This window comes from Delphinapterus leucas, chromosome 1 (genome assembly GCF_059928025.1).
Source record: "Delphinapterus leucas isolate spDelLeu-1000000601 "Yukka" chromosome 1, BTC_Dleu_Yukka2, whole genome shotgun sequence".
NCBI classification, from domain to species: Eukaryota; Metazoa; Chordata; class Mammalia; order Artiodactyla; family Monodontidae; genus Delphinapterus; species Delphinapterus leucas.
The window spans coordinates 188,546,959-188,572,791 of record NC_143129.1 but is presented as its reverse complement, the minus strand read 5'-3'; the positions used below and the strand labels follow the sequence as shown (position 1 = coordinate 188,572,791).

At 64.9% G+C, this 25,833-nt stretch overlaps 1 protein-coding gene across 1 annotated transcript; it reads left to right on the top strand.

Moving 5' to 3' along the window:
• Positions 1 to 2,937: 2,937 nt before the first annotated feature.
• ARHGEF16 (Rho guanine nucleotide exchange factor 16) lies at positions 2,938 to 23,813 on the top strand. Its single transcript, XM_089901898.1, has 15 exons — positions 2,938 to 3,609; positions 9,675 to 10,278; positions 12,047 to 12,092; positions 13,201 to 13,370; positions 15,009 to 15,065; positions 15,522 to 15,682; positions 16,743 to 16,895; positions 17,080 to 17,209; positions 17,993 to 18,067; positions 18,400 to 18,492; positions 20,329 to 20,480; positions 20,662 to 20,850; positions 21,689 to 21,762; positions 22,315 to 22,416; positions 22,952 to 23,813. The coding sequence occupies exons 1-15, from the start codon at positions 3,557 to 3,559 to the stop codon at positions 23,089 to 23,091; spliced, it is 2,199 nt and encodes a 732-aa protein (XP_089758024.1). The 5' UTR covers positions 2,938 to 3,556; the 3' UTR covers positions 23,092 to 23,813.
• Positions 23,814 to 25,833: the final 2,020 nt, after the last annotated feature.

The window sequence follows — 25,833 nt, the reverse complement described above, 5'->3', positions numbered from 1 at the left end:
GGCACTTCCTGTGGTCAGCCTGGGCCCTGCCACCTGGCAGACTGTTGGGCGCCATCCCTCTCACAGGCAGCCAGGCCCCGGCTGAAGGGCAGACTTTCGGGGATGGGGGCACTGATGTCGGGCAGGGACTGGGAAGGCCACAGGTGAGCCCGGCAGGCCTGCCCTTCAAACCACGACACCCAAGAAAATGCCCAGCCAGGCCCCCAAGCCTGCGGCGCCCCCTTGCCCTGCAGAGAGCAGCAAGCTCACAGGGCCGTCAGCCCTGGGAAGGCGGCACCAGGAGAGGGCGGGCGTGCACCCCAGGCTAGACTGTGCCCTGCCAGCTGGCATGTCCCTGCACCCTGCCCCTCGTGCCAACACCTGGGGTCAGCGAAGGGACTTCGCAGGCTGGAAGCTCACCCAAATGCACAACCCAGCGTGGGGCTCAAATGGAATGACACTGGGTGGCACATTTGGCCATGGGCCTTTCCTGGAAAAGGGACCTGAAGACAGGTGGGAAGGCGGCTGACACCCAGCACCTCCAGGGCTGAGTCCTGGGATCTCAGGTCACATCAGTGCGTCACCAGGCCCTTGCTGAGCACCTGCTGAATACAGGGCCCTGGGCTCTGTGCCGTGGGATGAACATACAAGAGCTGTGGCAGGAAGGGGCTGTATTAACAGAGGAATAGTATCCAGAAGAGAGGAAGGTGAGTGTTCCCCCCGCATTTTAAGGGGGATTTTCGCACATTTTGAAGCATCTTGGGGGAACATGCCAGGATGACAAATGATTTGGATTCCGTGTCATATCAAGAATGACTGGACTTCCCTGGTGGCACAGTGGTTAAGAACCCGCCTGCCAATGCAGGGGACAGGGGTTCGAGCCCTGGCCCGGGGAGATCCCACATGCCGCGGAGCAACTAAGCCCATGCGCCACAACTACTGAGCCTGCACCCTAGAGCCCGCAAGCCACAACTACTGAGCCCGTGTGCCACAACTACTGAAGCCACGCGCCTAGAGCCTGTGCCCCGCAGCAAGAGAAGCCACTGCATGAGAAGCACACACAGTGCAATGAAGAATAGCCCCCGCTTGCTGCAACTAGAGAAAGCCTGCGCTCAGCAACGAAGACCCAACACAGCCAAAAATAAATAAATAAAATAAATTTTAAAAAGAATGACTAAAGAACATGATAACCAGGGACGATGTAATAACTGGTCCTGATAGGTAGTGAGCTCCCCGTCCTGGAAGTATTCAAGCAGAAGCACGATATCAGCTTCCTTGGTCTGGGTTGGGGGGCAGGGTATCTGTCTTGGCCCCTCCACCCTCCACTCTCCTCAACTACCAGAGGGGTCTTTCCACCAGATCTGATCACTGTGTCTTTGCTGGAACCCCGAGTGGCTGTCATTTTACATTTGTCTGTCTTTCCCCACAGTGAGCTCCATGAGGACAGAGATCATGGCACTTTTGCTCAAGGCTGTATCTCTGATGCCCTGAGCAGTAGTCAGCATACAGTAGCTGATCAATAAATACCTAAGAGTAAAGTAGGAGGAAAGCAGGGAGGAGGAGGAGGCTTGCTGGAGATGAACCTTGGGCTGGCCCCAGATGACGGCATCAACATCAGCCAGCTTCCAGCAGGTTGTGCTGCTGTAACAAACACGCCCCCCGTGTCAGGAGCTTCCAACAGTGGCAGTGGCTCTGCTCCACTCGGCTCCTCATTCTGGGGCTGGAGATCCTCTCCTGGCAGAAGCAAAGGCCGGGGGACCCAGCAGGCACAGGCAATGGCTCTAAAAGTTTCTGCTCCAGGTTCCTGGGCCAAAGCTCATCACCTGGCTCCGTGGGGCAGGAAGGATGCTCCTCGCACAGGGAGGTGGTGCTGCAGGTCTCCTGGGTTGGGCTGCCTTCTCCCCCTGCAGAGAAGGGAATGCTGGGAAGTTGGGGGCTGCACAGGCAGAGTGTGGGCAATGGGGTGGGCCACACGGGGAAGTTGAGTCCTCTGCCCTTGATGGAGGAAGTAACGGGCAGTCCCTGAGTGTGCTGAGAGCCGGCTCCACTGTTGCCACCCTGGGCTGGTGTGAGCTGGGATTTGGGGTGGTGGGTGACATAGGGCAAGTGGGATGGCAGAGGGGTTCCCTGCCTGGCTGACTGGCAGGTCAGCCCAAGCTCAGAGTGGAAACCCGCCTGTCCCCGCCCACAGCATCTCCTGCAGCGCCAGGAAGGCTGATTCCTGAAACCCCAGCTGGGGGGCTGTTGCAGCCTCTGCCCAGGGGACCCACCCTAAACAAGGCCTGGAAAGGGCAGGCTTGGAGTCCAGACTCAGTTTTGTGCCGGCTGGCAAGCGCCTTACTTTCCAGGCCTCAGGAACCTCATCTGTAAAATGGGGGTGATGGAAACAAACCAAACACCTTGAAGGCAGCCAGAGTTCTCCGAGAGCTCCTGGGCTGCCCTCTGGCCGCCATTCTGCAAAGGTGGGGCCATTTCTGCAGCAGTGGAGGCCTTGCAAACCTCCGATTCCCCGCTGGGCTGGTCGGCTTCTTGGAGGGCTTCCTGGAGGAGGGGGCAGCAGAGCCGGGCCCGTAAGGAGAAATGCAGGGTCGCAGAGGGGTGAAGCCGGGTAGCCCTGGCGTCACCCTGGCAGGCGACGCCAGGCCCGAGGCGGTGGGCGTGGAGGGCGAAGGGCGGAGGGCGGTCCCAGAAGGGCGACTCCTATCGGGACTCGGAGGCCGAGGCAGCTCGGCTGCAGGTCACGTGGGCGCCGGCTGGCCAGGTGGGGACAGTGACGCAGGCTGCGCAGCCAGGTACCTGGGGCGCGCCCCGCCGGCCCCTCCCGCCCGGCACTCGGAGCGAGAGCCGCCTGGCGCGCGCCCTGCCCACCTGGCCGCCCACCTGGTGGGGCCGGAGCGCTGCCGCCTCCTGCAGGGCCGCACAGGAAGTGGGGGGGCGGGGACAGGGAGGGACCGAGCGGCCGGGACGGAGCTCGGGGCCTGCAGAGCCTGGAGGTGGCCCGGCCCCCGTCGGCCGCCGAGCTCGTAGCTCCGTCCTCCGCCCCACGGCGCAGGTAAGCCTGGGGGACAGGTGACGGGGGAACAGGTGAGCCTGGGAGACAGGTGGGCCTGGGAAGGGACGGGTGAGCGAGGTGGTGGGGATGAGCCTTGGGGAGGGGGCTGGCAAGGCCGAGGGCGCACTTCCTCCCCTTCGCTTTTCCCGCAAGCCCTGCCCCGGGGGCCGCGTCACTCTGCGGCTGCCGGCCTCCGCGGTGGCTGCCCAGCGGGGGCTGTGGGAGGGGACAGAGCCTGGCTGGACCTAGAGCCCCTGACCTCTGACCCCCCCCACCCCGTTCCCCTGGGCTTCGGGCGTCCCAGCTCCCTGCTCCTCCCCTCCTTTGAGCCCTAGGGGACACTCCCTTGCCCTGGACGGGACTCGCAGCCAGAGCTCCCACTGGGGCATCAGGGCTGAGATTACCCTAGGGAGCCCCAGGACCTTTGAAAAGGCGGGGCAGGGTGCGCACGGAACGACCCTCCCAGCAACTCCGGAGAATCTGCTGCCCAAACCTGCTTTGGCACCAGGAGTATCGGCCCCAAGAATGAGGACCCCCCTTCCCACATCAAACTGGGAACAAACTCCTCCCCCACTCTGGTAGGCAGACTCGGCGGCAGGGACGGGTCCTGGTGTGCATCCCATCCCGCTAAGAGGGAGGGGGAAGGGAGGAGGGCGGGGCTCGGCTCCCAAAGCTGTGGGTCCCGCTCACTGCCAGGACACCTGGCTTAGCTACCCACCCTCCGTTTCTGCATCCGGGAAGCAAGGATCTTTTTGAGATTTGTGTGGACCTCAGCCCAGCAGCGGGCACGCGGTGGGGGGGGCGGCCGGGAGCTCTGCATCTGACCTGGAGGTGAACAGTCTGCACCTCCTGGTGGCGGCTCAGTGGGTGCTTGTCAGGCCAACCAGTCTACCCTGCACCCCTGCTGCCTAGTGCTTAAGGGCGGGGACCCCAGGTCCAAACCCCGGCTCTGTGTAACCTGTTACTTAAGCCCTCTGGGCCTCAGTTTCCTGCTCCGTGAAATGGGAGCAGTTAGAGGGTGCTGACTCAGCTGCAGCTGGATCCTCTTCTGGTTACCGCCCTGCCGATGCCCATGGGCCGCAGAAGCCAGCATCACATCACGGGCACTGCCCAGGGCTTTCCCAAGCTCTCCTGGCAGGGGGGAGTGAGCTGGCGGAGGCCCCTCCCCCTCCTACCTGGGCACCTGCAGGGGAGGAATCTGTGCAGGGCAGGGGCATCTCTGTTCCACAAGGGCTCTGGTTCCCCAGGGGCTTGGCACAGGGGGTGTCTCTCACCCTACACGGGAGACGCTCTTCACCTACACGAGAGGAAACCAGGTGCAGAGTGAGGTGGCGTGACGTGGCTTGCCAGCGGGGCCCCTGAGATGCCAGTCTGTGCGTGACCCGATGGGCATGGCCACTCCCCGCGGCTGGGTCCTGGAATTCTAGTTTCAGTTTCTGAATGGATCTCAGCTGCCCCTCTCTTTCGCCTGTGGCCGTTGTCGCTCTCGGGCGACCGGCCGCCTGTACCAGCATCTTTATTTCCAGTGAGAGTCGCCACTCACCCAGCTGGCCCACTGGGTCAGTGATCTGGGTCAGGACAGCGCCTGGCTCCTTGCCCAGCTCTCCGCTGACCGGCAGCCTGACCTCAGCAGGTCACATTCCCTCTGCTCCTGGTTTCCTCACCTAGCAGAGCAGGGAAATGCCTGCCGTCCAGAAGATCCCTGAGGGGCTAGACACACAAGGAGAGAAGGTGTTTAGAGGACACCCGTGGGTCACCTGTCCAGGCTACCTGGCGGAGTCAGGGCTCTGATTTCTTATCCGGAGCTCCTCTGGGGAAACACTGTGTGCCAGCCAAGGCTGGCACGGGGGCTGGGTTTATGGGGCGGCTGGATTCAGAGCCGGGAGTGGGAGCCACGGGTGGGCCTGTCTGGGTGGGCACTGCGGGCTGAGCCTGCCGGTGCCCGGAGGCATCATAGGAAGGAGACAGCAGGAGGCTTTTGCTTGGGGTGGGAGGAGCACAAGGCCTGCCACTGCCCCTCCCACTGCCAGGCTGTGTCTGGGACTGAGGACGGCCAGGCGGGTCTTCCCAACCTCTAGGGAGGCGGGTGAATCTCCAGTTAGCTGAACCGAGGTTTCTCTACCTCAGCACTGCAGACATTTGTTCCGGATGATTCCTTGTCGTGGGTGGTCCTGGGCCCTGTAGGGTATTGAGCAGTGTCCCTGGGCTCTGCCCACAAGAGGCTGGTAGCTCAGCCCCAGCTGTGACCACCCAGAATGTCTCCGGACTTGGCAAAGTGTCCCCCCGGGGGCCAAGCTGCTCTGGTTGAGAGCCCCCAGCTGCTCCGGCCACCCTACAGACAGAAGTGTTTGCTACGTGCTGCATGGTTTATGAAGCCAAATCCTGCCCCACATTCCATGTGACTCCAGGTCTGGAACCTGGCCGGGCAGAATTACCCGAACACAAGGCCATCATCGTGGGTCAAGTTTGTCTGAGCAAAGATGGGGTCTTGTGCACGGTGCCAGGGAGGCCGAGCCTCACCAGGCAGGGTCCCGTCAGCTGGACCTAGAGGGACAGACGTCCCACGGATGGAGGTGTTGTGGTGACGTCACCCAAGGGGTGGCAGGTCCCATACTCGGTGCGGTTTGGGTCCTGGTGGCTGTGAGAGCTGCTGCGACCAGAGCCCCAGGCCCAGGCCAGGAGGGCTGTGTTCTTCAGGGCAGCAGGAGGGACGGTGCTGAGCCTGCCGGGGTCCTGGGAAGCCCATCTGTCAGGAAAAACGAGGGCTCCAGGGGTGCTGGGCTGCAAGGGGCCCTCTGGGCCAGGCCATCGTGAAATGCAGAGCCAGGGCAGGGCCAAGTGCAACGTAGGACCAGACAGGCTGTGTCGGGTCACCTGAGGTTGCCAGAGACCTCCCCCACCTCCACCTGTGGACTCCCAGCCCCCGCTCCTCCCACCCAAGCCCCGCCTGTCCCTTGCCCACCCCTGCACATGTGCTGGGGACACCGGGAAGGGCTGCTTAGTGGCAAAGGGAGAAGCTGTGGTTCCCAGGGCTCAGCCGTAAGGGGCCCTCCCCAGCCCACCCTGAGCAGAAACAGCAGGGCGTCACCCAGGAGGGGGCACAGATGGGTCTAGAAGCTCCTGTGGAGCTGCCCTGGTGGATTCGGCACACCTGAAGCAAAGTACCAAGTGGGCTATAGTTCTCCACATGGAACACCCAGGCCTCTTCAGGAAGACACGGTTCCAGGGAGAGCAGAGCCAGGCAGGTGCCCACGATATCAGCATTCACACATCAGTTTGCGAATTGAGCCCAACTGTTTGTGGGGACGTAAACAGGAAATCATCCCTGCTCCTGAAGGACACACAGACTCGTCAGAGAGACAGAGGGACATACGGACAGCACGCGGCCCTTGCTGCCGTGGGCATCGGTGGGGGAGCTTCCCAGGGCTGCCTTTGCTGGGGAGCAGACCTGCCTCTGTGGCTCGAGTGGTCACTGCCGGGTGTCTGGTCTCTCTCTCTCGGTGGCATTGCTGCCCACAGAACATGGCCGCCATTGCGACTGTGCTCTCGGCCCTCCCCTGCACTGGCTGCAGGACACCAGGCAAGGGCCAGCATCCGGGGGGGATGCTGAAAGGGATGCTCTTAGGGCCAGTTGGCTGGAGGAGAAGCCTCCAGACATGGACCCTGTGGGGAGTCCCAAAGAGCCTGCCGGGCAGAAGCATGTGCTCACGTGTGTGCGCTCACACGTGTGCTCACGTGTGTGCGCTCACAGGGCACACAGGTCTCCCACCAGAACATGCCTGTCTCCTAAATGGGAGCCGACAGCTGACTGGGACATTGAAAGAGGATGTGGCATCCGCGAAACAAGAACAGACTGCTCTGCATAAAGAGCGAGAGAGAGATCTTTGTGGGACCAGGAAGACAACGATTGTGTGGTGGAAAGGTGGGAGTCTCCCACAAAGGGGAACAAGAGATGAAGGAGAAGGAGAGAAGAGGTCGGAAATGGGGGGTTCTCACTAAAGGCTGTTCCAGAAAGAGACCAGAGCAAATGGAGGTGGGAGAATTTATCAAAGAAATAGCACTGGAAAATGCACGAACCTAAAACAGGTGGGAAGGACGCACAAGCCTGTGGCTCAGGGAGTGAACGTGGATCCGTCGCCGTGCCTGTCCCCATAGGTGGTAAAGCGGAGCAGGGGGAAAGAGAGCCTCCTGTCGTGACCAAGGAGGTGAAGTCAGACCGGCGTCGATGTCTCGTTGGCAGTGAAAGCAGGAAGGCGAGGGAAGAAGGCTTCTCCATTCTGGAAGAAAATAATCTCCAGTGGAACTCTAAAGGCATAAAGAAGACACTTTCAGAGGTCTCCCTCCCTTGACGCTGCCTTGGGAAGGTGCCAGGGACTGGGCCCCAGCTCAGTGGGGGGAGAGGAAGGAAAGGGAGGGCCAGGATGCCAGGTGGGGGTCAGGGGGCCGAGCTCCTGCCCTGAGAGCCGGGAAGGGAGGGCCTGGGGAGAGAGGACTGATGCTTGGACCCTGTGGAGCACACGATCCAGATGCCCAGGGCAGGGACGCTGGAATGCACGGGGGGGGGGGGGGGGGGGGAATTAACAGGAAGAAAGCCAGGCAGTAAACAAGAGAGAATTATTAACGCGGCCAGGCTAACACAAACACCCACGGGGCATGGCTGAGCCGCTGGGCGGAGCCTCATTCACACAGCCAGGGGAGGGTGAGTGATGCTCCAGGCTAGGAGATCTCAAAATAGCAAGTGGGGCTTGTTTAGAAATTGGGGGAACGCTGAAAAGCCAGGAGTGGTGGTTTGTGGGGGACAGGGTGGCGCGGAGGAGGGGACGCCTATCTTGGATGATAAGTCTCTCCTCTCCGTGCTGTTTGACCTTCGAACCTATGCCCAGGTAGCTCTGTGATCAGCTAAGCAGCGGGAGGAAGAAGACAGGGGTCCTGCGACTGCTGCAACCCCAGGAGTCGGCTCCAGCCGGGCCCGGGTCCTGGAGCTCATGCAAGAGCAGGGCAGTGGCCCACGCCCCTGGCACAGTGCCCCTCCCCTTCAGGCCTGGGTCCCGGGCTGGTGGCGCCCCAGGCCTGTGGGTGCGGCTGCCTTGTTTGGAACCGAGATCACACCCAGCAAGGGCTGGCCTGACAGGCTCCGTCTGGCACCTTCTGGCTCCGGAAGAGCCTTTGCCCTCTCCTGGGAGAGGACGTGTGCCACTGGCTGGGTCTGGGGCCTGGGCTCAGAGGAGGGGACTCAGGCCTGGGGCCTGAGACGGGGAGGAGGGAGAGGAAGGAGGAAGAATGAGGGGATGGGGCGGGCAGGGGTCACGGGCACCACAGTCTCCGTGTTATACAATGTAAACCACCCCCGTGGGAAATACACGGTGGCTAGATAAAAGGATTCAGGAGCTGGACGTCTCCTGGATGCCCACTGGGGTGCATTTGCTTGGCCTGCATAGATGGAAACCTGTAAGAAACCCATTTCTCGGCCACGCCTGGGTATGGTGCAGCCAAGTTAACACAGGGAGGGTGACCCAGGAAGGTGCAGACCCACCCACGGCTGCCAGTGCCCGGGGAGGCCTGGGGACTCAGAATGCCCCAGGAATGCGTGGGCCATCCTCCTGCTGTGGGCGTGGCCAGGGCTCCAGCGGCAGCCCCTCCCTGCAGCCCGGGAGGCTGAGCTGCTCACACCTTCCTGGGATGCTTTTAGCCGGAGAATCTGGGAGCTGGGGCAGCAGAGCAGGGCGGAGGGCCAGGCCTCTGGGGGCCCCTGAGTTGCTCCCACTGTGCCGTGATTTAGGCCACCCCATGTGGCCAGACCTTCCCAGCCTCCTGTCAGAGGGATTCCTGGGCTGAAGCTCAGAACCTCCAGGGGCAAGCACCCGGACCCAAGGTGTGTGTGTGTGTGAGGTGTGCTCAGGCTGGAACCCGCCGGGTGGGTCCAGGGACAGACAGTGGGTCCCTGGTGGCGCCCACCATCCCAGGCCTGGCCCCTCCGGCTGCGTGCACCCAGGTGGGAGAGAGCAGGGCATGCCCTCCCCCCACCACAGAGCTGCTGGATAAACTCCTGGGTCAGCGGTCCTCCCCAGGTCCACAGGGGAAGTGGCACGGGATGCCATGGTGTAGCTCTGAGCTGAGGTTCCCTCCCAGCGGGACCACCTGGGCGGGTGACTTAGAATCTTAGTTCTCCATCTGAAAAAGGCTTCCACCCTTACCCGGCTCTTGTAATTTTAACGTTCAGACGTTCTGCATTTATAAGAAGCATATGAGTGTGGCTATTCTCGTTCTTATTAAAAGTAAATGGGAAAGAATGAAAAGAGTGAGTTCTCTCCATGTTATGTTTGCATCGTATGAACTTCTAAACCTTCAGCCGCTCCTCTTGAGGCTCACAGATAACCTTCTATTCGGCACCGGTGACACCATAGCCCCTCGGCGGCCAGGTCCCTGTTTAAGCACTACATGTATGAGCTCCGCACCTTTCCCAGCATCCTCAGGAAGCTGGGTACTTATTATTGTACCCATTTTACATATTTTTAAAGTGAGGCACAGGGTGTAGCAGCTCAGCTTCTGGCTGCGAAGCCAGCCTTTGAGCACCGCATCCTTTCAGCCATACCTCGGGCTCCGGCTGCAGCAGGGCTGCCCTCACCTCTGTCCTTTCCCCCAGGTCACCGCGGCCACTCAGCATGTCCCAGCAGCACTCGGACAGCTCCTTGGAGGAGAAGCTCCTGGAATACCGCTTCCACTCGGAGCTGCATCTCGACACCGAGGGAAACCCAGCGTCCGGGCTCCCGATGGTCCGGGGCTCCCTGCAAAGCAGGAGCAATGCCGCCTTCCAGCCCGACGCCCCGGTGCCCCCGTCGCCGTCCCCTGAGGCCCAGGAGCTCAGGACCATCGTCCTGAGCACGCAGAGCCCGGCAGCCCTCAAGATGGGCACTCAGCAGCTGATCCCCCGGAGCCTGGCTGTGTCCAGCAAGGCTAAGACCCCAGCCCGCCATCAGAGCTTTGGGGCAGCCATGCTCAGCAAAGAGGCTGCCCGGCGGGACCCCCGGCTCCTCCCGGCCCCCAGCTTCTCCCTGGATGACATGGACGTGGACACGGGTCCTGGGGGGATGCTGAGACGAAATCTGAGGAACCAATCCTACCGGGCGGCCATGAAGGGGCTGGGGACCCCCGGCGGCGAGGGCGGCCCCGTCCAGCTCAGCCCCAAGATCCCGGCTCTGGCCGAGGAGCCCAGCCAGCCTCCTGCTCGGTCCACGGCCAAAAATAAGGTAGGGGGCTCATCTGCCTGGGCAACGGGGCGGGGGCCGTGCCTCAAGGGGCCTCGGGAGCTTGTGGGCAGGGAAGGGGCCCGAACACACCTTCACATCATCATGCAGCCGCGCACCTTTTGCAGGCTCCTGGGAGGGTTTATTCCAGTTGAGCTCTACAGCCAGGCCGTGAGCAGAGTGTGAATGTCCCCATTTTATAGATGAGGCAGCTGAGGCTCAGGAAGACCGAAGGTGTTAGCCAGGACCCCGGCTCTCAGCCACAGCGGGGAGCGGAGCCCGGGGAGGAACCAGCCCTTCTCTCCAAGTCGCTCTGAGCACGGAGGGGGAGCCAGCCCATCTGAAGGACAGATTTCAGTCATGGCTTTGCAGCATGGACTGGCCTGGGGTCTGTCTGCCCGAGTGGCGCCCGTCGGGGACTCAGGAGGGCTTGTGGCAGCTCAGAAATCGGATGCTGCCCTGCACGCTCTCCCTCCCTGCCCTGCCTGACTGCCGGCTCAGGGCTCTCTGTGCCCACAGGCACCGTCCCGGTGGCCTCCTCCACCACGGGCTTCTGCCCAGACCATGAGCCCTGGCCCTGATCTGGGGAGAAGCCCAGACCACCTGTCAGAATGCTGGTGACCCAGCGTGCAGAGGGGCAGGGCAGGGAGGACCGCTGTCCTTGGGCTAGAGACACCCCTGGCCTGCGAGGCAGGGCACAGCCCCTGCCGTGCACGCCAGAAAGCCTGGACCCCGACACCTCCACGCCCACCCAGGGCCAGGCCTGCAGGGTCTATTGTTCATTCATGCTTGATTCATGTAGCCAGCCAGCGTTTCCCGAGGCCTCACGCACCCAGTGAGCAGAGGCCCCAGGAGAGCTCCCAGGGTGGTGGGGCTCCTCAGGAGCTCAGGGCCGGGGCGGTGGGGGGGGGGGTGGTCAGGAGTCCCGGAAAAGAGAGGGTTAAAGTAGAGGCGTGGACACAGGATGGGAGCCAGGTGGAGGACGGGCTGCGGAGACAGCGGGTGCCCGGGCCTGGAGGTGGAAGGGGTGGGGGCGCTGGGGGGTGCCGGGCGGGCAGCAGGGAGAGCCGGGTGCGCCTGGGAGCACCACACGTTCCAGACCAGCACGGGGAGTTTCAGGCTCCAACTTATTTCGAGAAACCAGCTCCCGCTTTCCTGGAACCCGTGCACCTGTGGGTCAGGGGAAATGGTGTCCCAGCCAAGGAAGCGGGCTCTTAGTGGCAACTGGAAGGACCAGGGTATGGGGCCCTGAGAGCCCTGCCCGCCCCCAATTCACCCCTGCAGCCCCACCAGCAGCTGCTGGGACCCCGGGCCTGTGCTGGAGCTGGACGCCAACCTGCCAGGCTCTGCTCTTCCTGCCACCCCAGGTCCCGGACTCGTGGGGCCCCCGTGCGGCCCTGGCTCCCACCCCAGTGTCCCTTCTAGGCCATCTCCCAGCCACACCTGTGCTGCCTCGGCTTCCCCCCAGGCCCACCTTCCTGACCATCTCCTCTCAGCAGCCCTCCTGGGCCTGCCCAGCCCTTGGTCACCTGCCCTGCCTGCTCTGAGCCCCATCCCACCCCGTCCTACCTGCCCTGGCCTCTGCCTGGTGGCCCCGCCTCCTTGTGGAGCCAACATTTATTAAGCGCCTTCTGCATGCGCAGCAGAGGCCCCTCGTGTTGGGCGTGGCGTCACATGTGGAGGGTCTGGTCTCTGGGCCCAGGTGCAGGGACTGCTGCCCGCCACCCCTCCTCCCTGCTGACTGCCCGTGTCTCTGGGTCTCTCTGCACAGAAGACGCTGGGGCGGAAACGTGCACACAAGGGCTCCTTCAAGGACGGTGAGTGTGGCCAAGGGGCGCCGTCGGGCGGCACTGCGGCCGGGCTGGGCCCTGGGGAGGCTGGTCTCACTCGGGCATCCTGGGGGAGACGGAGAACTACGTGCTGGATGGGTCCCCTCTGGGGACTGGAGGGCCTGGTGGCCCGTCTGACCCTGCAGCTCTGATGGGCCTAGAAAGTTCCCTTGGACTCCGTGCTCTCGCAGGGGCAGCGGGCAGACAGAGCCTCCACACTGTCCCTCAGCAGATGTTTGTCAAGCACGCTGTGTGCGCCAGGCCCTGCCGGTGGGACCAAGGCCAGGCAGAGGGCCCTGGGCCTGGGGTGCAGAGACACAGGCCACAGGGACCCAGTGTTAAAGGCTCAGGGGCCATGGGTGACATCTGGGCTGCAGCAGGGCCCGGAGCAGTGCCTTCAGCCTGCCGAGGGGTGGACGCCAGCAGTGCCCTACGGGGGTTGGCGGGTAGGTGCCCGCCCAGCCTGGATGCAGCAGCCAGCGGGTGTAAGGGGCCCCAGCCAGAAAGGGCCCCCTCCCTGCCAGCCCCAACCTCTGTGGACAGCCACAGGTCCAGGCATGGGGAGGCCTCAGGATTGGGCCTCGTCCCCCAGGACAGCAGCAGTGATGCCCCAGGTCTCGGAGCCAGGGCGGGAGGGAGCTGCAAGGAAGGGCTGCCTCAGAGCCGTCCCGAGCCGCGCACCCGCCCGGCGGGGCTGCTGAGCGCGTGGCCACTGCAGAGCCGGAGAGCGGGAAACCTCACCTTGGGCTGGGGGGCTCTCAGGAGGCGGCCTCCAGCGCCCTTGGCCGACCTGGGGACAGCCGCTGCCCAGTCCCCCTCCCCAAGGCCGTGCAGTTTGGCCCGTGCCCCTCTCTGATGTGTTGGCTCAGTCCTGGTCTGAAGGTGCCACATTCTGCACGGGATGCCACCCCTGCCCTAGGCTCGGCCAGCTCAGCCACGGGAGCCAGCCGGCCCGAGGGAAGCCTGCTCTGGGGGGCCCTGTACCACCTGACGCTCTCAGGGCCTCCTCGGGGAGGACTCAGCGTGTGGGTTCCCGGGGGGCCAGGACCGCTCAGAGCCCCCAGGCCTGCAGGTGACGCACACCCCCTCTCCCCAGATCCCCGGTTCTACCAGGAGATCCGGGAGCGAGGCCTGAACACCATCCACGAGTCCGACGATGACTTACTCGATGAGTCCTCCAGCCCTGAGGAAACCCAAAAGGCGGATGACCGCATCGTGGTCAAGAGCTACCGGCCCCCCCAGGTCACCTGGAGCCAGCTCCCAGAGGTGGGGCCGGGGTGGCGGGGAGGGGCCCTTCTCCCGACCCCGTGGGTGGTCCTCCCGGTGAGGGGTGCGGCCTCCTGGAAACGCCTGTCTGTGCCTAGCTGGCAGGGAGATCTTCCTGGTGTCTCAGAGCTGCCCTGCCCTGCGGGGCCCCGTGGGGGTGGTCGCTGCGGTGGGGAGAGGGGTTGGGGCGTGTCATCTGTGTGTATGTGACGGTCGTCCCACGGGTGAGCCCCTCACCCTCCCTGAGCTCCCTGCTCAGGCTGACCTGTAGGGACCTGGGGGCACAGGGGACCTCCTCCCAGGGCGCTGTGCCCAGAAAGTGCCAGGAGGGTCCAAATGAGGAGGCCAGAGGGGAGGGGAGAGGCCTGGCCGAAGCTGCGTGCCACTGCCACGCGCCCCCTCACCTTCCACGTCTGAAAATGGGGCTGGTCCCTGCCCTGCAGGGCTGTGGGTTCTCAGTGGAGAGCGTGGCTGGGACAGAGGCGCCGGTGCTCCAAGCAGGTACCCAGGGAGGCAGCTCTCGCTACCCCAGGAGGGCGCAGCTGGCCGTGGCGCAGACAGACTCCTGACCCCGTCCCCTGGGAGCCGAGGGACGGAGCTGCAGTGCGGGCTGTGGGCGCGGTGGGCAGCAGGGAGGGGCATCTGGCTGTTCCTTCTGTCTGCGGTACAACAGGCCTCCTCATTTGCATCCCGTGGGGCAGGAGAGGGGCCGAGGCACCGTGACCACCCAGCGAGATCCAGGACGCTGCATGCCATGGGGCCGCGGGCCAGGGAGGGCCCAAGACGGGGCAGGGGGTTAGGGCAGGCACACGAAAAGTTCCGGAAGTGCACGTGTGTTCCCACCCGCCAGGTGCCAGCTGTGTGCCTGGAGGTGCGTGTGCGCGACCTCCCGGGTCAGGGGTGGGATCCAGGACAGTTTATCCTAGAAACGCTGCCGGAGGTTCTGCTTCCGTCACCTGAGCTCAGGTGTCTCGGCCAAGCCTCTGGGTCCGAGGACGCGTAGGATTTACCTTCCCAGCTCAGGCGCTGCTGGCAGCCTCCGCCCAGCCCGCTGGGGAGGGGAGCACGAATCGGGTGGCCCTGGTCCTACAGAGGGTCGCCCCCGGCAGGCTCTGCAGGCACTCGGCGGGCATACTGTGGCCGAGTGAGCCACGCTCCAGCTGGGGCAGCCGGGGGCCAGGGGACCTGAGGGGTGGAGAGCGGGGCAGTGCGCCATGCTGGAACAGTGTCACCCCTACCTCTGGGCAGGGTGCTCGCTCACCTGGCCCAAGTGTGCCTGAGTCGTGGCCCTGTGCTCAGCACGCCCCTCAGCTTTCCCAGGTGCTTCTGAGTCTCTCCACTACCTCCCAGCCCCCGGCAGCTCTGTGGGACAGAGCCCCGGTCCCACCCCTGGAGAGGCCTTTCCCTCCGGACACCCATGCCCTTCCTCGGCTGCCCCAGGGCCCCTCTGAGGGGGGAGGTGTCCTTGGAGAAGAGAGACCTGGGTGAGGGGACCGAGCAGGGACAGGCCAGCTCGGCGGTCCCAGGTGTCCCACGAGGTGCAGCTCTGCCCGGCCAGCCCGGCGTCTCTGGCTCCGTGCTGGCTCTGGCCCGGTGGCAGGATGAGCTTCCCGTGACTCGAGCCCGTGCCGTCCTCAGGTGGTGGAGTCGGGCATCCTGGACAAGCTGCCCGCCGAGGAGCACGAGAGGCAGGAGGTGAGGGGTGGGCTGGGGGCATGGCCCTGCTTCTGACACGCCAGTGGGGGGCGTGGGGACCACAGCCCTGGCGACATTGCCCACTGGCCCACTGGCTGCCTCCCGGTACCCGGCGATGGCTGATGCCCTGGCTGGGGTGGGGGCTGGGGGGGCTACCGTTACCCACTTTCCGGGCGAGGGTGGGAGCCCTTGCCAGCGCCACAGCTCATCAGTGGCCGAGCCAGAGTGCAAGCCCAGGACTTGGGCTCACGTCCCCACGGCCGCGCTGACGGCCCCAGCCTGCGTCCTGTCCAGGGGGCCCAAGTCCCAACCTGCCCCCTGCCCCCCAATCATATCCCCGCGGCCTGAGCACTGGTCACCCGCGCACCCAGGGCCAGGCCCCGTGTGTGGCAGGGCAGCTCCAGGCAGGGCCTGGCGGGCGCAGCTGCCCCAACGTCCGCTCTGCTCTCGCCCCAGGCCATCTTCGAGATCCTCACATCAGAGTTCTCGTACCAGCACAGCCTCGGCATCCTGGTGGCCGAGTTCCTGCAGTCCCGGGAGCTGCGGGCGACCATGACCCAGACAGAGCACCACCACCTCTTCTCCAACATCACGGACGTGCTGAGCGCCAGCCAGAGGTCAGGCCCGGGCCCAGCCCGTCGGCCCAGCACCCGATGGCGCAGGCTCTCGAGGGCGGGGAGGCTGGGGCTCTGGGTGACCCCGGTCTGCGAGTGTGGATGGACGGCCTGGAACAGCCCTGGGGGGCAGGGAGCACGAGAACCTTACGGGGCCCGCAGCCACCAAGAGCTGGCCCTGGGGACGTGCAAGCACAGAGGGCCAGTGACGAGGCGTGAGGTGCCCGCGGGACGGAGCAGGCTGGAGGCGGCCTTGAGTTGCAGCCCCGGGTCGTGTTCCGGGCTGAGGTGTTTGGTGCCTGGCCCAGGGCTCTGGTTGCAGGGCCAGAAGGTGGAGGAGGGGCCGGGTGTGTAGCTGCAGGCCTGCCAGGGCCTCTGTGTGTGTGTGTGTGTGTTCATGTGCGTGCGTGTGTGGCAGCAAGTGTGTGTGTGTGCGTGCGTGTGTGTGTGTTTACTCCCATGGAGGGCGAGGTCCAGGTAGCACCTGTGTGGGTCCAGCCCCTCACTGCCCTGCACCCTAGGCGACCCCATAACACCCTGTGGCGTCGCCCTGAGCCTCAGCGTCCCCTCCCTAACCTGAGGGGGTGGGTCCCATTCCTGCCCCCTTGCAGACTGGGGTGAGGCATATGGGAGACGATCAGGTGTCAGACCCCAATCACCTGCAAGGAGCAGAACCCCTGCCCCTGCCTTGCGCCGGGCAGAGGCAGCCGGGGCTCCAGGCGGCTCCGGGCAATTCTGACCCAAGTCCCAGGGAATCCAGTCAAAGTGGCAATTTTTTGTCCTACCGTCTGTTCCCCACGATGCTGGCTAGAGTCTGCGAGACTCTAGCAGGAAGTGGCCTTGGATTTGGCCATGGGTATGTGCCCAGTTATTTCAGGTTTAAGGAGCTGATCTGTCCTGGGGTTTTCCCGGGGGGGCCCTAGCAGCTGACCCACCCAGCACCTGGTGTGGGTGCATCTGGGAGCCTTGCTCTGTGCGTGTGCGCGTGTGTGCGTGTGTGCGCTCACACGCGCAGGGCCATGGACAGACCGGCAGCCCTTGGGCCTCACCGTCGCTCCCACAGGTTCTTCGAGGACCTGGAGAAGCGGCATAGGGCGCAGGTGTGCGTGGAGGACGTCAGTGACATCCTGGAGGAGCACGCCGAGCGGCACTTCCACCCCTACGTCTCCTACTGCTCCAACGAGGTCTACCAGCAGCGCGCCCTGCAGCAGCTGACGTGAGCCGGCCCCGGGCCCGGGACGGGGCCGGCAGGGGGGGGGTGGGTGGCCTCGGGAGGCTCCGGCCCCTTGCCGCGGGGCATGTTGCTGCTCGCAGCCCGGCTTCTGCAGCTTCCGCCCGATTTCTCCTGATGGACTGGCCTCGCCTCCCGCTGCAGCTGAGAACCCCTTTCTCTGTTGCAGAAGCAGCAGCGCTGCCTTCCGAGAGGCCCTGAGGGAGATCGAGCAACGGCCCGCGTGCGGGGGTCTGCCCATGATCTCCTTCCTGATCCTGCCCATGCAGAGGGTGACCCGGCTGCCCCTCCTGACGGACGTGAGTGCACAGGGAGGTGGCCCGGGGTCCATCTGCAGGCGGAGAGAGCATTGCTCCCTCCTGACCTCCCCCCGCTCCATCTGTTGTGTATGGTTATGAGGACAATTACAGGACGGCTTTAACGGCCACAGTGACCATGGCCGCTGTGAGCAGCGCCGCCCGTGGAGCTCCCTCTGCCGGGAGCTGCTCCAGCACTTGCTGGGTTTTGTTCATCTGCTTGATGGTTACGGGGTTCGTTCGTGTCCTGAGTCTGATCTGGTGTCGCCCAGACCCCTGCCGAGCATCAGTCAGGGTTGCTGCTTTCCCCTACCCTCGGCCAGTTGTCCTGGGCGTGGGCCTGGGGTGACGCAGGCACCGTCACCGTCCCCGTTTTGTGGACAGAGGAGCTCCGAGGGGCTTCCTGGAGTGGCTTGTGCTCTGAGATGCCAGCTCATGGGGCAGCGGGCCTTGTGGGGTGAAAGGTACACGTACACACACGTGCACACAAGAGCCCGCACGTGGCAGGAGCCCAGCTGAGCTCTGAGAGGCAGCATGTGGCCCGTGCAGAGAGGGTCAGCATCCCAGGCAGACAGGATATCAGACCCTCCGGGCCCTCGGGGAAGTGGAGAAATAGAGGCTTCAGGGGTCTCCCAGGCTGGAGCACCACAGCCAAGAACTGAAGGGGTGGGGCCTGGGTGCCCCCCGGGGTCTGGCGTTGGTAGGGGAGCCCCTGCCCCAGGCAGGCCCCTGAGCCGGGGTGCAGAAGGCTGCATGTGGCTTCTCACGTCTGGTCTCTTCCTGCAGACACTCTGCCTCAAGACTCAGGGCCACCCCGAGAGATACAAGGCCGCCAGCCGTGCACTCAAGGCCATCAGCAAGGTGAGGGGTCCAGGGTAGGGGAGGCGGCGCCCAGCCCCAGCCCAGCCCCGAGCTCTGTCCCCACGCCCACCCGTTGGCAGAGACCCTGAAGGCGGGGCAGAGAGGGTCTCCAGACGGTCCCTCGCAAGCTCCTCATGGTGCCGGTGGGGAAACTGAGGCCCAGAGAGAGGGCCGCTCACACAGTCGCTGAGCCCGGGGCGGGGCAGGGACCAGGACAGCCGTGAGGGCCGCTGCCGCGGGGGGCCAGGCTAGGCTGGACGGGGCGGGCGCGGGGTCTGGCGCCAGGCTGTGGGCCGGCCCTCAGCACTTGCTCTCACGTGTGCGCCCTGTAGCTGGTGAAGCAGTGCAACGAGGGGGCCCACCGGATGGAGCGCATGGAGCAGATGTACACGCTGCACACACAACTGGACTTCAGTAAGGTCAAGGTAGGCGGGCCCCACCGGCCCCTGACCTGTCCCCAGGCCCGGCTCTGTGTGCGGTCAGGGGTCACCGCCCCCCAGTGTGCAGGCTGGAGGGAGGCCTCTGGGGGTGACCCCCTGCCCCCCGCCGGTGAAGCCCAGGGCTGGGCCTCCGCCTCGACCTCTCCAGGCCTCTTCCCACCTGAGAGCGTGCTCCTTGGCCTCAGGTCTCAGCTCCACCGCCCCCTTGCCTGCGGTGGGTCTGCAGCGGCAGGGGGCAGGCCACGGGGCCGGTGACGGGGAGCCAGTGGCAGGCCCAGTGGCAGGGCTCAGCCTGGGCCCAGGCTCCTCGTCAGCTGTGCTGGGAGCGGGGGCTGGACGACCTCAGGGCCAGCTCAGGCTTCCTGCTGGGGCCAGGATGGGTCTGTTGGTCCTGGGGGCGGGGGTCTAGGCAGCCTACAACTCCACCCAAGCAAGCAGAGCTCAGACCTCTGACCTCTGCCCACACGGCTCCCCACCATCCCACAGACTAGCCCATCCTTGTGCCGTCCAGGGGCTGCCCCAGCAGCAACTCGGGCCGTCCGGCGAAGTGGGAGCTGCTCTCTGGAATCGGGGCCTGGAGGCAGCCTCTGCCCCACCCCACCACCCTGGCTCTCCCCTCCCCCCACGGCCTGGCTGCAGCAGAGCCCTGTGGGCGTGCGGGTGGGCAGGAGACTCGGGGACCGAGGGTCCCCGGGGCAGCTCTGTGGGCCCGGCCCCAGCTTATCATCGATCAGGCTGAGCTGCTGACCTCTAGCCCCCCGAGACGGCCCGGCAGGCCGGAGCCGATGGGAACCAGTGCCGTGGGCGGAGGGCACAGAGGCTCCGACAAGGGCCACAGGCTCCTTGGGGTGAGTCAGGGTGGCTTCACAGAGGAGGCGTTTGGGTGATGACGGCCACGGACCCACTGAGCCCACACCCTTGGCCGGGGTCTTGAGCCTCTCCTCAGCCGGGCAACAGATGTCACGTTTGGGGTGAAATACGCCCCCGACCAGAGCAAAGACCCAACCCTGGGCCTGGCTGACCCCTGAGCGGGCCTCTCACCCCTCTACCCCCACGTCTCGAAACTGGAGGGCATGAAGGCAGGAGAGCAGCTGGGCCAGGTGGGGGTGCGGGGGCTCAGAGCCCCAGGAGGGGTGAGGTGTCCGGTGGGGCGTGTCAGGGGGGCAGAGGCTGGTGGGCAGGGCCTCCTGGCTCCGTCCCCACCAAGCCTGCCCTGCCTGCCCCTCCCCTTCCGGCTTGACAGGCCAGCGCGCCAGCCTTGCTGGCGGAAGGCTGTCTGAGCACCGGCCATGGCGACATGGGACCCATGTGGCGGAGGCAGGGGTGTCTGCCTTAGCCGGGCCTGTTCTCTGGGCCGCGGAAGGGGAGGGAGCTCCGTTTGCAGCAAAGGCCCCTGGATGCCAGAGGTGGCCCCGCAGATCAGGGGTTCCTCACAGCCTGCGTAGAAGCAGCCGATCCGAGCCCCCTGCTTGGTGTGAGGTGGGCCAGGAGGCTTCCCCAGAGCAGCCTTCGTCCCCTGGTTTGAGGGGAGCCCTCGGTAGGTGCCCTGTGGGCCCCTGGGCCTGGCTGGAAGCAGGGCAGTTCTGTCCTAGGTTGCTGCGCAAGGTCTGGGCCTGGGCCAGGCACAGAGCAGCCGCCCCCTGAGCTCCCGTCCGCGGCCTGAACAGCCCTTTGTCTGAGGCCTGGACAGTCACACTCCCTTCCTCGGTGCAGCCCAGGGAGGCCTGGTCACCCCGTTCCCAGAGGCAGGACTCAGTCCCCATGGCTGCACATCCCTGCCACCCGCCCCGGGACTCACCCCTGTCCCCGCTCTGCCCCCAGTCCCTCCCGCTGATCTCTGCTTCCCGCTGGCTGCTGAAGCGCGGGGAGCTCTTCGTGGTGGAAGAAACCGGGCTTTTCCGAAAACTCTCTAGCCGACCGACATGCTACCTGTTCCTGTTCAACGACGTCCTCGTGGTCACCAAGAAGAAGAGGTGGGCCCCGCCCGTGGTCGCCAGGCTGCATGGCCTTGCGACGGGGAGCAGGCAGCAGCCGTGGCCTTGGAGCCGGGGAGGTGGGCTGGGGCCAGCTCTCGAGAGCATCCTTCCGGCTGGCTGGCCCTCGGGCTGCCCACAGACCTCTGCAGCATCTGGCCGACCGCCTGTCTCCCTACAGTGAGGACAGCTTCGTGGTCCAGGACTACGCCCAGCTGGACCACATCCAGGTCCAGAAGATGGAGCCCTCGGAGGCCTCTCTGCCGGGGGGCGGCAACCGCAGCTCCTTCGTACCACACGCCTTCCAGCTGACCCTGCTGCACAACAGTGAGGGCCGCCAGGAGAAGATCCTGCTATCCTCCGACTCAGTGTAAGATGGGAGGGCTCCGCGGGGGCGGGATGCCTAATCCAGGGTTCCGGGAGGGCCTAGTTCTCAAGCAGTTCACACTCCCGGGAGGCGGACACGCCAGCTGCAAAGTGCGCGGCTGAACTGTCCTGTGTGTCCGAGGGGAGAGGACTAAGGAGAAACAAGGCAGGGGAGGGAGCACTGGGTGGGGGCCCTGGGGAGGGGCCTGCGGAAGAGGCACGGCAGTGCAAAGACCGTGAGGCAGGAGGCCCCTGCCAGGAGGACAGTGGGGCTGGAGCACAGGGTGGGGGCCATGCAGGGCAGTGAGGGCAGACGGTGGGGGGACCAGCGCACAGAAAGGTGCTGGCTGGGTCTCCACGCTTCCTCCAGCACGGCCCCCTTTCCAGGTGGGAAGCTGAGGCTGAGCGCTGCTAACAGCAAACTGACGGGGCAGGGCGCTTGGGGTCCAGCGCCAGGAAGCAGGGCAGCCTGGGCCCTGTGGGTGCAGCCGCTGCCCGACTCCATGTCCCTGTCCAGATGTGACTCGGGGTCAGCCTGCCTGGGGGAGGCCTGCCTGCCGCTCCTTCCCGAGCCTGTGACTTCCTGCGCCTCGGCCCCCAGCACAATGGGTCAGGGAGACCAGAGGGGCCACCCACTTACACCTCCAGCTCCCAGCCGGCTCACCAAAGTGTGCCTGGGCAGTGTAATCCTTCATCCCACTGCCTTCCCACCTCGAAGGCTGTGGGGGGCTCAGGGACACCCCGACCCTCCCACCATGCCACACTGGGTGGGGAGTGTGAAGCAAAGGTTGTCAGCTGGTAGGATCGGCCTCAGGCCTCGCTCATGTGCGCTCTGCCCCCAGGAGTGACCGCGCGCGGTGGATCACAGCACTCACGCGCTGGGAGAGGCAGCAGCCAGACCCCACTAACAAAGGAGGTAAGCGCCTGACCCCCCCCCCGAACGCAGCAGGGCTCACAAGCCCTTCCCGGCCCTGGGGTGGGGGGTGGGCCTGAAGGGAAGAAGTGCTGTCCAGCCCTCTGTCCACCCCACAGCCTGCCCCCAGGGTGACCTGCCAGGTAAGGGGCCCCAGCCCCAGGTACGTGTGTGTCCATCTGCACACACAGGCCCAGCGCTGTCTCAGGGCCTCATCCTCCCTGCTGCTCAGTAGCTGGGGAAACTGAGGCCAAGGAGCTGGAGTGGGCTGGCCTGGAGAGCTGTCACCCGGCTCGGGCCCTACCTGGCCCCTTAGAAGCTGGGTGTACCCTCTGCTGGTGCTGGGCCTTTGGGCCCTGAAAGTGGGAGCAGCAGGTCCTGCAGCCTCTGGAGGGGTCCCAGCTTTAGCCGGAGGGAAGCTGCCACGTGACCGTGTGCTGGGACACCTGGGGGCCCCTGGGCCCCACCGAGACCAAGCCACAGGGGGTGTGTTGGGACTGGAGCCCACCCCCTCCCTGGAATAGTCCTGCTCCTGAGGCCTGCCCTCCCTGCCAGACCTGCTCCAGGTGGAGATCACCAAGGCCTACTTGGCCAAGCAGGCGGACGAGATCACACTGCAGCAGGCAGATGTGGTCCTGGTCCTGGAGCAAGAGGACGGTGAGCACAGGGGATGGGCCTGGGGGATGCACGTGGGGCAGGTGGGAGGGGCCGGGCAGGCTAGTGTTGCGTGAGAGCCTGGGGGCCCCAGCAAGGGTCCAGAGCACACTGGCATGGGCAGCTGCCCTGAGTGCCCCCACCCCGGAAGTAGGCATGTACTCACAGTGGGCCTGATTCCAGGGCCCCCTTCAGTACCCTCCCTCAAGGACGTCTCAAATGTCCCCGAGTTGCAGGATCAGAAGTGGGTTCTTGGTCACTCTGTATCCTAAGCGGGAGGGTGGCCCCTGCAAGTACCTGCACAGGACAGACCAAGCTGGTTGGAGTGAGCTCAGCCCCTGAGCCCAGTGTTGGGGCCGAGCACCTGATGGAAGACCAGGTGCCCACGTGACCTTGGGCAAGACGGGGAGGGGGGTCTGCTCCAAGGGATGCCTGGCCCTGGCATCTTCTGGAACAGCAGCTCCGAGGGGGAGCCGACACAGGGGCCCCTGCCTGGTGCCCAGGAGCCTGCTCTCACCTGCCCCGGGTCTGGGTCCAGGATGGTTCTATGGCGAGAGGCTGCGGGATGGAGAGACGGGCTGGTTCCCTGAGGACTTAGCCCGGAGCATCACCAGCCGCGTGGCCGTGGAGGGCAACATGCGCAGGATGGAGCGGCTGCGGGTGGAGACGGACGTGTAGCCGGATCTGCCGGCACCTCGCCAGGCCAGACTGCGGCCGTGCAGCTTTGGTCCACACTCCAGCAAGTGGAGTCCATCCCCAGGGAGCGCAGTGGGCTTGCTCCCAGGGCCTGAAAGCTCCCTGGCCTCCCAAGGCCCCATGGGCTGCAGCGCAGGCTCCGGACATTTCCAAGGAGGAAGGCCATACACCCTCAGGAGGGGCATCCTCCTGGCAAGCTCAGGAGCCGTGCCAGCCCTGACCCCAGGCTGCGTCCCTGGGAGGAGCCCAGCCAGGCCTGCTTGCTGGCCACGCCGTCCCCCAGCTCCTGGCTGCCCCGCCCGGCTCCCTGTGCACCCACAGGGCAGTTATGCCATGGGCGAGTGATCGAGGCGGATGGCCCTGAGAAGAGCATGGGTGACCTGGAGGGCTCGCCCTCCTGCACCCCTCCTGCCCCATGTTCCCAGAGGAGGGCCAGCTGCTGGCAGGTGACCCTGCAGAGCCAGCACTGGAATTGTGGCTTTGAGACATTAAAGTACTTCTTTAACACCTGGATTTGCACATTTGTGAGCCCCAGTGAAGGCCATACCAGTCCCTGAGAAATTCCCAACGTGCTGTGGGCGGGACTGGTCCCCCCTTCTGTGTGGTCACCTGTGCTGGGCCCCCATTCATGGTCACCCTGTGTTAGTCCTTGCGCCTGCCTCATCTGTCCACCTGGAGCGTCATGGGCAAGCCCATCCCCATGAAGTCCCTTGAGGCTGAGCCTGGCCGGTGGGGCTGAGGGACTCGGGGACATGGCAGAGGCTGTGGGAACCCCTCTGCAGTGTCCTCTCATCCCTCACCTCCTAGCTGGTCTGCTCCCCGAGGATCCCCTGGGACACGCAGGTGGGGAGAGACAGGCTGGCCTGGCCTCTGAGCTGGGGAAGAAGGGTCTTGCTTCCCAGGAGATGGTGATGGCCACCTGGGTGGCAGGGCGCTGCTGGGCCAGGTGCGAGGAGGACGGGTCTGCTCCCCCAGGAACCCCCTGCTAGCCCTCCCAATTCCCACGCCCATGCCCGTTGCCCTTCTCGCTCAGGCAGTGCTGTCCTTGGGGTGGGGCTCCCAGCGTTCTCCTGACAATTTGCTGGGGCCCTGTCTTCCTTTGAAAGCTGGGGTGTGGATCCCCACCCGCTGACCAGAATTGGGTGACTCGGGGAGCCCAGCCCTCTGTCCCTTCCATCCCTGGGGCTGGCTGCAAGAGGAAGTGGAAGAGTGCGCCGGGCCAGGGGGAAGGGACTGGGTGGGGGTGGAGCTTATCCCAGCCCCACCCACTGAACCAGGTGGTGGAGGGGTTCAGCACCAGAAGGGAGGGGCAGCTCCTCCCTTTAACGTCCAAGGTGACCTCCATGGCCTGGGGCAGCTGGAAGGAACATCCTGGGCGTGTGCTCTGCAGGGTGGGGGGATGGCGCGGGGCCAGGCTCAGTGAAAGAGGCATGATCTGGGGGGTGGGGTCACCAGAGAGCAGGCCCAGCCTCCTCCTACTTCCTGGACAGGTGGAAATCTGGGGCCTGCATTTTCCCACCTGTGAGCTAAGTCCTGCTCTTTTCCTGGAGCTGCTGTGGGGCAAGCTAGTGACCAGGGTGAGGGGCAGGTGTGTGTTTGGTGTGTGTGTGTGCACGTGTGTGCGTGCCCTGGGCAGGAGCAGGTGGGCAGCATCGGTGTGTAAGCCCAGCTGCCTGCAGCCGGCCTATTCCTTCTCACCACTGACCCCTGACTCTCGGGGAGGGCAGGCCAGCCCACCGCCCTTCGGTTGCCAGGTACGTTTTCAGTTAATTGGAAAAGCCCTGGGTCACGTCCTTGCTCTAGTGACCTGGGGTCAGCGACCTCAGCTCAGTTTCCTTCTGCAAAGTGGATGCAGGCCCTCTACCTCGGAGGCAGAGATTAAGAATGCTTAGCCTGGAGGAAGGACATCCCGGGACCCTGGGGAAGGGCTGTCACTGGAGACGGGGCTGCTGGTGGCTGGGTCCACCTGGGGAGGCCCAGACCAGGCCAGCTCGGAACAAAAACCCTCCCAGCAGAATCAGGAAGCACAGGGCCCCAGCTGCGGTGAGGCCTGGAGGGGCCTAGAAGGGTGGGTTGTGGGCAGTGAGAGGAAAGCCCAGGCTCCCCCCAGCACCTGTGCCTGCTGGGGCCCCTCCGAGGGGCCTCTCTGCTCAGCTTGGGGTCCAGCCCTGCGGGCCCTGGTGTCATGATCCCATCATCATGACCCCCTCCCAGGGCAGGGCCAGCCGGGACCCTCCCCACCCCCAGCTGGAGGGTGCTCTGACCTGCCTCCTTGCCGAGCTGCTCCTCTTAGGACCACAGACATCCTTGGTGTTGGTGCCTAGTGACACTCCCCCCTCCAGATAACAGGGGGTCCCATGGAGGAGCCTGTCACACCTGCTCCCCTGTGGAGGGGGCGACACCAGGAATGGACCTAGCCCGGCCCCTCCTGTTACAAAGTGGGGAGATAGAGGCCCAAGGGCCCTCTGCCTACTGGTGGGGTCAGCGGGTTTGCGGGGGGGCCACTGAGGCTTCCTAGGACCCCAGCCGACTCCAGCAAAGCCTACATCTAGATGGGGTCCAGTGGGAACGACACTGGGGCCCTTCCACAGGGGCCTCTCGCCTCGGGGCACCAGGGTGGATATGACTGTGGAGCAGTGAGGAGTGGGGGCTTGCACCCCTTCCCCAGAGCTGCCTGGGCACCTCAGTGCCCAGCCCCGAGGGGCAGTGGGCACCCTCCGCCCT

What these genes read in the sequence shown, in the direction of transcription:
- ARHGEF16 (XM_089901898.1), top strand. Translation starts at nt 3,557, where the DNA reads ATGAGGACCCCCCTTCCCACATCAAACTGGGAACAAACTCCTCCCCCA. An exon ending in CAAACTCCTCCCCCACTCTG is followed by an intron (nt 3,610 to 9,674) that starts GTAGGCAGACTC and finishes CCTTTCCCCCAG; the next exon opens with GTCACCGCGGCCACTCAGCA. An exon ending in TGGACTTCAGTAAGGTCAAG is followed by an intron (nt 18,493 to 20,328) that starts GTAGGCGGGCCC and finishes CTCTGCCCCCAG; the next exon opens with TCCCTCCCGCTGATCTCTGC.